This window comes from Dipodomys ordii, unplaced genomic scaffold (assembly GCF_000151885.1).
Source record: "Dipodomys ordii isolate 6190 unplaced genomic scaffold, Dord_2.0 Scaffold19, whole genome shotgun sequence".
NCBI lineage: Eukaryota > Metazoa > Chordata > Mammalia > Rodentia > Heteromyidae > Dipodomys > Dipodomys ordii.
In genome coordinates, this window is record NW_012267235.1 from 5,073,482 (window position 1) to 5,083,923 (window position 10,442).

At 44.2% G+C, this 10,442-nt stretch overlaps 1 protein-coding gene across 3 annotated transcripts in view; it reads right to left on the reverse strand.

Moving 5' to 3' along the window:
- Znf286a (zinc finger protein 286A) overlaps positions 1–5,731 on the reverse strand; it is a 22,986-nt gene extending 17,255 nt beyond the window's left edge. The window contains exons 1-3 of one of the 3 annotated variants that reach the window (XM_013013055.1): positions 5,655–5,731; positions 5,032–5,177; positions 4,377–4,450 (exon numbers count right to left, since the gene is read on the reverse strand). In XM_013013055.1, the coding sequence (XP_012868509.1) occupies positions 4,377–4,450; positions 5,032–5,177; positions 5,655–5,713 (279 nt within the window). In that variant the 5' untranslated portion in view covers positions 5,714–5,731. Of the gene's footprint in view, positions 1–4,376; positions 4,466–5,031; positions 5,178–5,654 lie in introns of all 3 variants that reach the window. The other 2 variants (XM_013013054.1, XM_013013056.1) reach the window with 2 other exon arrangements.
- Positions 5,732–10,442: the final 4,711 nt, after the last annotated feature.

A 10,442-nucleotide genomic window follows, 5' to 3' on the forward strand; every position in this document is an offset into this window, starting at 1 on the left:
TCCACCGTGTGGAGCTCATGTCTATTTGGAATCCAAGGTCCTTTCTGGGCCCATCAGCCAGGTCCACAAGAGGTAAGTTGAGAACACAGCTCCCTGAGCCTACTGCTTTGACGAAGGGCTGTCAGTGGGCTGGCCTGTGGAATGTGCCCAGCCTGACTTTGTATCTAGAGGCAATGATGGTGATAGCAGTAAAGATTTTAGAAGCCTAACCAGTGCTCCTCCCCAGGATTTAGGAGCTCCCAAATCAGGATTGAGTCCTGAATCCCATGAAGAGCTTCTAGTAGCTTCAATGTTATCCTCTTAGATAGGGGAGACAGGGAGCTTAGTTAACATTCCTAAAGCACAAAAACACAAAGTGAAATTGCAAAATTAAAAAAAAAGGACATAAAAAAAAAAAACTGCAATATAGAACTTGTGAATAGATGTCATGTAAAGTAAAGAATGGCAGTAGCCAGAAGCCGGTGGCTCACGCCTGTAATCCTAACTACTCAAGAGGCTGAGATCTGAGGATCACCGTTCAAAGCCAGCCCATGAAACTCTTATCTCCAATTAACCACCAGAAAACTGGAAGTGTCTCTGTAGTTTAAGTAGTAGAGCACTAGCCTTGAGTTGAAGAGCTGAGGGACAGCGTCCAGGCCCAGAGTTCAAACCCCACAACCAACAACAACAAAAAAAGGCAGTGACCTACCTCCAAACTCAGTTAAATATAGAATTAATTCAAGATTTAAGGTATTGAATTAGACAATTTCAGTTCCATAAACTGCTTAGGGTCACACATTAACTAACAAATGTTGGTGTGTAGGGCTGGGAAGGTGGCTCAGTGGTAGAGTGCTTGCCTTGCATGCATGAGGCCCTGAGTTCAATTCCTCAGCACCACATAAGCAGAAAAAGCCAGAAGTGGTGCTGTGGCTCAAGTGGTAGAGCACTAGTCTTGAGCTGAAGAGCTGAGAAACAGCACCCGGACCCCGAGTTCAGATCCCACGACCAATACACACACACACACACACACACACAGAAAAATGTTGGTGTGTAAAAAGTAAGAGACAAACCTCCCTACAAAAACTATAAGGAGATGGATACACATTAATATTGAACATGCCCCTTTACACAATGTCATGGGGAATGTGAATAATATTCTAAAATTGTTGAAATACACACCAAATGCTGTAACTGGCTAGGAAACATCTATTTACATATTCATGAGGCATGCATACTTGAAAAATAAAATTTTAGGGGGCTGGGAAGGTGGCTCAGTGGTAGAGCGCTTGCGTTGCATGCTCAAGGCCCTGGGTTTGATTTCTCAGCACCACATAACCAAAAAGAAAAAAGCCGGAAGTGGCGCTGTGGCTCAAGTGGTAGAGTGCTAGCCTTGAGCTGAAGAGCTCAGGGACAGCTCCCAGGCCGAGAGTTCAGGCCCCACGACTGGACCCCCCCCAAAAAAAAGAAAAAAAAAGAAAAAGAAAATTTAATTTTAATTTAATTTTAATTTTAATTTAATTTTAAAATCAGAATATAAAAATAATAATGAAATAAAATGAAATGAAAAACCCAATGCCAAATGGCTAAAAATTTCAGGAAGTTAAAAGATTTACATTTTATTTTATTTTTTTGTCAGTTGTGGGGCTTGAACTCTGGGCCTGGGTGCTGTCCCTCAGCTCTTCAGCTCAAGGCAAGGGCTCTACCTTTTGAGCTACAGCACCACTTCCGGTTTTCTGAGTAGTTTATTGGAGGTAAGGGTCTCACAGACTTTCCTGCTCGGGCTGGCTTTGAACCTTGATCCTCAGATCTCAGCCTCCTGAATAGCTAGGATTACAGGCGTGAGCACCTCCAGCGCTGGCTTGCATTTTATTTTAAAAAAATCATGTAAATAAATGAGTGGAACACTCAAATCAAGAACAACAACTAAGGAAGCCAGAAGTATAAGATATAAGCAAAAATTCCAAAAACAAAAATAAAACAGCTGGAAAATCTGAATAAGATCAGCAGGTTGCAGTATTATACCAATGTTACTATCCTGATTTTGAAGTAACAGAATCATAATGCAAAATAAAATGTTAACTTTTAGAGAATCTGATGAAGACAGTATACCTATGTACCATTTGTAACTTTTCCTAGGACTAAAATTCTTTTGTCAATACTATATTTTGAACCCAGTGCCCTGTACTTGCTGGATTAGTATTTTGCCTCTTGAATCACATGTCCAGTCCTTTTCACTTTAGACATTTTTCTGATAAGGTCTCTCATATATATATATATATATATATATATATATATATATTTATTTATTTATTTATTTATTTATTTATTTATTTATTTATTTATTTATTTATTTTTGCCAATCCTGGGGCTTGAACTCAGGGCCTGGGCACTGTCCATGAGCTTCTTTATTTGCTCAAGGCTAGCACTCTAACACTTAAGCCACAGCACCACTTTGGGCTTTTTCTATTTATGTGGTATTGAGGAATCAAACCCAGGGCTTCATGCATGCTAGGCAAGCACTCTACCACATCCCCAGTCCAAGGTCTCATACTTTTTCTTATTTATATGTACTGAAGAATTGAACTCAAGACTTCATGCATGCTAGACAAACACTATACCACTAAGCTACATTCCCAGCCTGTCTCAGACTTTTGTCTGGTCATCTTGGAACTACATTCTTTTTACCTATACCTCCGAAGTAGCTGTGATTACAGATATGCATCACCATGCTCAGTTTGCTCTTAAACCTTATCTAGCCAGAGTAGACATGTTCAGCTATGTTGGTAAATAATTTTTTTTCTGCATAAGCCAGTTTAAGATGTGTTTTATCTGAAGTAACTTAAAGTTTCTTGATTAGTTAAGTCTTCGAGACTCCTGTAAAGCAATTGAGAAGCTAACAGATAGACAGATATAAAAAGGGCCCCAAGAAGTTAATATTTACAAATGCTATCAATGTGTACGATCTACTAATATTTATACCGAGATTATAGTAGTAAAGAGAAAGGTTAATTGAGGAATCTTTGAGTTGTGGAATGCCACACTCACCATGGAGAGCTCCTTTCTAATTCTTTTTTTTTTTCTTTCTGGTTGGTAGTGGTGCTTGAACTCAGAAACTGAATATGGTCCCTGAGCTTTTTTGCTCAAGGCTAGTACTCTACTACTTTGACCCATAGCTCCACTTTCTTTTAAAAGAAAATCAAACTTTTTACATAAACATTTCCATACATACAAAATTTGCAACATAAAAATAGTTTAAAAAATAGTTACCAGTAATATAACCTCCATCTAAATTCATTTTTATTTTTTTTTGGTCAGTCATGGGGCTTGAATTCAGGGCTTGAGCACTGTCCCTGAGCTTTTTGCTCAAGGCTAGTGCTCTGCCAATTTGAGCCACAGCTCAAATAAACTTTTTCTGGTGGTTAATTGGAAGTAAAGGTCTTATGGGTTGGCTTTGAATCACATCCTCAGATCTCAGCCTCCCAAGTAGTTAGATTTACAGGTGTGCACCACCAGCACCCAGAAAAATTCAATAATTCTCACTGGCCATATTTGTGTTATTAGGGTGAGGAACACAAAACAAAAGCAAGTATACATACACTTCAGCATTTGTCTCCTGGGAGGGCTGGATCTTCTTTTGTGGTACTGGGGTTAAAACTTAGGGCCTTGAGATTGTTAGTCAGGTGCCCTATCATTTGGACCATTCTGTCAGACGAAGGCCTGGATCTTAACTGAAAGATTTAAGGCTTCATAAGCTTTCCTTTCCAAACATTCATTTGAACTATGTATTTATTATCATTCTGACCATATCAGCATTTAAGATGCTTTTTCTAGTTTGTCCTGTTTCTACTGGAGAAAGGTACATTTTTAAAAACATGCACCTTATTATCTTTAAAATATTTTTTTTCCCAAACTGGGTGACAGTGGTTCACTCCTGTAATCCTACTCAGGAGGCTGAAATCTGGGGATCAAGGTTTAAAGTAGCTTGAAAGTCTATGAGACTCTTATTTCCAATTAACCACCAAAACCCCAGAAGTGGAACTGTAGCTCAAATGGTACAGTGCTATCCTTGTGCACAGAAACTCAGGGATAATGCCTAGACCCAGAGTTCAAGCCCCAGGACTGGTACCACCGCCCTCCCCCCAAAAAAGTTTTTCTCAAATTACCAAGCACAAAAAATTAGCTTAGTTGCCTGTAGAAAGATAATAAATACTAGCTGGAGAAGAGAGATACAAAGGGGTAAGCAGAAAGTATTTCCTAATGTGTCTGTCCATCAGTCTCTCAAAACTTAGGTCTCCCAATGGGCTTTGTGGACAAAGAAACATCTTTAAAAAGAAAGGAGTGCACCGGTACTCTGAGAAAAACGGTGGGATTTCGATCATCAGTAGAGACACACTTACCTGGGATCTGGCTGTGAGATGCAGAGCTGTTACTTCTCCCTCTTCTGGACTCTTCTCTTGGGAAAGGGGAGAATCTTGGGAAGACGAAGCTAAGGGCAAGAAAGTAGTAATGATGAGACCAAGCCTTATGTTCCCATTCAGACCTTACAAGGCTAAAAATCCCTTCACCATGGCTACATGTGCTCATTAGCAACGTTGAGATCAAAGAACTCTGGCTTCTATGTCTGTTTTTATTTTATTAACGAACCACAGGGTAACTGTGTTGATAAAGACAATGCATGTGGAAGAAATATTTTTGCAAACACAAAGCTAAATTCTCAGACCCCACTGATAGAGATTAGGATGGGATAATAAATTAGAAGAAAAAAAAGTGACAAAAGTAGTCACAACTATGCTCCCAACTTAGAAACTTAACACCTGCTTATATTTGGGGGGCCGCTTTGAAGAGTCCACTGTGCATCCACTCCGGGGTGGAAAGGGGGTTCAGCTCCACCAAATCTTCCACAAACAGCCCATCCATACCCAAGACAATGGATGCAGACAGTCCTCTCTGCCAACCAGCCACTTGGGCAATGCCCTTCCCTCCTACCCCCCCCCCTCCCAGAAGGAATTCTGCACTTCCATGACCCAAGTTCATCCCCGGAGCAATTTCTACCTCTTGTCTTCGAGACTTCGACCAAATCTGTCTTCATGATTACCACCTCCTCCATGTCCTGCGGATTCTGCTCTTCAGTTTCCACCTCAATGGATGCAAGTCCCTGGAGCCTCGGAGTGCTTCCTCCAGCCTCCCCTCTAGCGTCTCTGCGGGAAGATCTCGGTCAGGTCAGCTTGGTTTTCCTGCTCGTTGTGGAGCCTGCCTCTATCCTACGGAGCGCAAGCCTGGAAACCTGGATGCAGCATCCATGAGGCTGGGTCCTCAGACACCGGTGTCTGCCGCTTGGGGCGGTCCGGGGATGGGGGGTGGGGGACGGATGGAGCACCGAGGGTTGGCACTAAGGCTGCCGTAGATGCACAAAAAATCACGAACAAACTCCGTGGCGTTCCGCACACCCACCCAGGACCTTCGACTGCCCGGCATTCCCAGCTCCATTCCGCCCCCTACCCTGCCACCCACTGGCACCCCCTTTGCACCCCAATCCCAAAGGGCAGGGATTAGGGATCGTGCATGTGGGGATGGAGTTCAAGGTCTGTGCCCTCCAGCCTCGACTCCGCTGGGAACGATCCCTGATCACTGTGGAGGTCGAGCCAAGAAGTGCAGTATGGTAGCATCCAACTTACCTTCTATTCCTGGCCTGACAAAGGCTACGAACTTCTAGGGCCAGTTCGTAGTCGCGCATGCGTGAGAACCCGCGGGGCAAGGCGTCCCACTAGGAACTACGATTCCCAGAAGGCACTGCGCGTTTATCCCCTTTTCCCTTCCCGCCCCCCGCCCGTTTTTCAACAGGTGGGAGGGAACAAGCGTGTCTAGGCTGTAAGGACTACTTCCCTCTCGCGAGAGTTTACCACAACATTTTAACTAGCGAGGACTAAAGTACGTGGGAACTGTGAGTAGTCAGTGGCCTTTACCTACGCTTTGCACATTTGTCTATAGCACAGAGCTTGTATGTGCTGAGCCTTCAGCCCAGATTACTGTAAGATATGGGGGGGTTAGGATATATGGCTTTTATCCTTCCTAAACTTATCTTTTGCTTTTAAACCCTCCAAAAGTGAAAGAATCAGAATTAAAATTGGATTCCTAATCTCAAAAACTGCACCTGGCATTTTGTGGTCTCCAACTGAAGCCGGGTAGACTAGGGAAAAACAAGGTATGGTCAGCTAACAGCAAATACAGATGATATTCCTTCATATACTTCCCTTAAGATTAAAGGAACAGGGGCTGGGAAGGTGGCTCAGTGGTAGAGCACTTGCCTTGCATGCCTGAGGCCCTGGGTTCGATTCCTCAGCACCACATAAGCAGAAAAAGCCGGAAGTGATGCTGTGGCTCAAGTGGTAGAGCGCTAGCCTTGAGCTGAAGAGCTGAGGGACAGCACCCAGGCCCAGAGTTCAGGCCCCACGACCGGACCCAAAAAAAAGATTAAAGGAACAAAGTCACTTAGGGGAAAATGAAACAGGATAACTCAAGGAAACTGAGGCCTGGTGACGGCAACTCAGAAAAATGGTATTTAGGAACTTAGAAATGCTATCTTTTGCTTTAGGGAGAGACAACAGGATGCGTTTCTTCCTGAAGGATGCATTTCTCATCAAAGGATTAACAACTGATAGGATGCCCCAAAATGCAGATAGTAGGACACCTCCTTGTCTCAAGGGTAAGCATCTGTTTTATGACAAGATGTGTTCTTACCTGGAAACTCAGAATAACACCTGGTGGAGTTAGAGCAAAGATAAAGTACCTAGCTTTGCATAACTTGAAGCCAGACCCCCTGCCTTTATAAATACCCCCAAAGACCCAAGGAGCTGGGTGTCTCCGTGTGTGTGTGTGTGTGTGTGTGTGTGTGTGTGTGATGAGATCACCCACACTCTGCTAGATTGTGCTCCTACCCTTCTGTGTGTCTCCTTTTTGGGTGTTTGTCTGCTTGTCTGCTTGTTTACTAATAAAGCTCTGCCAAGTTTTCCTACCATTGTGACTTGTCCAGAAATTCTTATTCTACAGTCAAAGTCAAGGACCCTAAGTGAAGTGTTCCTATATTTAAAGAGAAGCCGCCTGTAATCCTAGTTACTTAGGAGGCTAAGATCTGAGGATCATGGTTCAAAGCCAGCCCAGGCAGAAAAGTCTGTGAGACTCTTATCTCTAATAAACCACTCGAAAACTGGAAGTGGTGCTGTGGATCAAACGGTAGAGCGCTTGCCTTGAGCTGAAGAGCACAAGGACAGCGCCCAGGCCCAGAGTGCAAGCCCCACCACTGACAAAAAAAAGGGAAGCTTCACTAAACCTCACTCTGTCTGGTGACATAAATAGGTGAATATATCTGATTTGCCAATAGTATCACTGACTGCAAATAGAAAGCATTACATTTAAAGTTGTAAAGTCTAAAATTTTGAATGTAGAATTTTGTATTTTATTAATTTCATATAAATGAGGCAAAATAAAGATTGAATATGTGAAAAACATTGGAAGAAGTATTTTTGCTGTAAGAAAAACACTCTATATCTCAACATATAAAAGAAAGCTAAGAATTATTTATTACTTTATTGTTATTATTACTATTATTATTATTTTGTCAGTTGTGGTGCCTGGGCAATGTCCCTGAGCAACTTTTTGCTTAAGCACTCTACCACTTGAGCCACAGTGCCATTTATGGCTTTTTCTACTTATGTGGTACTGAGGAATTGAACCCAGGGCTTCATGCATGCTAGGCAAGCATTCTACCACTAAGCCACATTCCCAGTCCTTATTATCTTATTAATAAAAAGAAAACACTCGACATTTTACTGGTTAATGGGAGTCCCACAGAGTTGTCTGTGTGGGTTGGCTTCAAACCTTGATCATACAGCTCTTAGCCTTGAGGAACCAAAAGCACTTGGCTCTTTTGGCTATTCTTTAAAATTAAATATGGCGATAAATCATTTTAATTTTCATTAATTTCAGAAGATCTGGATTTCCTTTCCATTCTTTTTTCTTTGTTCTTGTCCTGAGACTTGAACTCAGGTTCTGGGTGCTGTCCTTGAGCTTTTTTGCTCAAGGCTAGTGCTCTACCATTTGAGTCACAGCTCACTTTTGACTTTTTTTTGCTGGTTAATTGGATAAAAGAGTCTTATGGACTTTCCTGCCCTGACTGGGATTCTCAGAGCTCAGCTTCCTGAGTACCTATGATTACAGGTGTGAGCCACCGATGCCTAGCTTCTCTCCATTCTTGAAGACTAGTTTCACTGAATATACAATTCATGGTTGGCAAGTTTTTTTGTTTTTTGTTTTTGTCGGTCATGGGGCTTGAACTCTGGGCCTGGGCACTGTTCTTTGGCTGTTCGGCTCAAGGCTAGCACTCTACCACTTGAGCTACAGCACCCCTTCTGGTTTTCTGGTGGTTAACTGGAGATAAGAGTCCCACAGACTTTCCTGCCCAGGCTGGCTTTGAACCGCAATCCTCAAATCTCAGCCTCCTGAGGAGTTAGGGTAACAGGTGTGAGCCATGGTGCTCTATTTGAGCTTTTCTGTTCAAGGCTAGTACTCTACCACTTGTGGCATAGCTTTACTTTGTGTGTGTGTGTGTGTGTGTGTGTGTGTGTGTGTGTGTGTGTGTGTGTTTAATTGGAGATGAAGCTCATGGAGTTTTCTGTCTGGGCTGGCTTCAAACTGTGATTTCCAAATCTCAGCCTCATGACTAGCTAGGACTATAGGCTCACTGGCACCTAGCTAATGATTTGTTCCTTAGTTTTAGCAATTATATTTTCTGGTTTTAAATTTTCTATTTCTGTTTTTTTGGTGGTACTAGGAGTTGAACTCAGGTCCTCTACTCCTCCGGTCGTGGGCCTGAACTCTGGGTCTGGGAGCTGTCCCTCAGCTCTTCAGCTCAAGGCTAGCACTCTACCACTTGAGCCACAGCGCCACTTCTGGCTTTTTTTTTTCTGCTTATGTGATGCTGAGGAATTGAACCCAGGGCCTCATGCATGCAAGGCAAGCGCTCTACCACTGAGCCACCTTCCCAGCCCTCACCAGCCCTTTTTGTAGTATGTATGTAGTTCCAATATTCAGGCTTGAATTTAGGATATAGCAATGGCATTTTTCTGGGAAGATATGTACCTTTTGAAACTAAGGTGATGTAGGAAGGGTTCCAAGTTTGCATGAGTCCGAACCCAGTACTTTAGTAATAACAACCCAAAGTACACCAAAGGAAGTTTTGTTTTGAGCCAAAGATAGGGAGATGTGGAAACCACTGCAAACTGCCCAGCCAAGATGTGCCACGGTGGCCAGAATGTGAGAGCCAGGTGTATCTGCCAGTGTTTCTGGGAAGAAGTGCGGAATTGTCATTTTGGGCTCTCCAAAGGGATTGTACAACAAAACAGGGAAAAACAAGAAAACGCCACTGAACCCCATCTTGCTCCCAAATATCCCTTCCTTTCCCTTTAAGACTCTTCACAAGTCTTCACGATTCAACACTACCAATGGCTCCATCCATCTTCTTAGGAACAGCCGACGTTAACCTGTCCTTCCAACGCTAGCCGAAGAGCTAGGTGCAAGTCTCTGAGGTCGTCGATTCAGGGTCTTAGTCTGACGGCCACTCAGTCCGAAGGAGCCACTTGGCTGAGCGGGACTACATTTCCCAGGAGCCTCGGCGCCTGCCTCCGTATCCGGTCTTCCTCCGGAAGAGCTCTGTACGCCCGGAGTGTGCGTGCGTGCGGGGTGGGGGCGTTACCTCCGAACGAAGCAAACGCCCGGGAGGGGGCGTGTGCCCAGTGAGGCTTTGCCAGAGTTGGGGGTGTGGCGGGTCCCTAGGTCCGCCGGTGGGATTGTAATCCCGTCTGGGGGACGCAGGTTGTTGTTCTGCCCAGAACCTCGGCCCGCCCCTTTTGATTCAGGAGTCGTGACTGATCGGGAGTCGGGGTGCGTGGGGAGGAGGATGTTCAACAGCTGCCTTACCTCGGGTCCCCTGTGTTTGGTAGCGGGCGGCTGCGGGGCTCGAGGCTACCGTTAACCGTCGGTCCGCGGGGGGAGGGGGGGGGGGGGGGGGGGAGGGCGGAGGGTGCAGAGGTGAGAATCACAGCTCCAGCCCTCAGTGTGACTACTTTGAAGCTGTGCCTGTTTTACAAGTAAACGGAATTTTCGTGTGAACCAGTCGACGCAGTGCCGACCAGTAGTAGCTATTATTAAAGGTAGATAACTTCCCCCAACCAGTAATAGCTGCTATTAAGAGTGGCTAACTTCCCCCACTGAATTGAAATTCAGAAAGAAAAAGCACCCTTCCTGTTCTCAGTCACCCAAACATGGGCACATAATGGAAATTTCCAACCTTGTGCTAATGTCCCCCACTTCCTCCACGTGTATCTTCAGCAGTGTAATTGCCTTACCTCCCTGGCTAGTATAATGACCTGTGAAAAGCGAGATAGTCCATCAAGGCACGGTTAGAATAA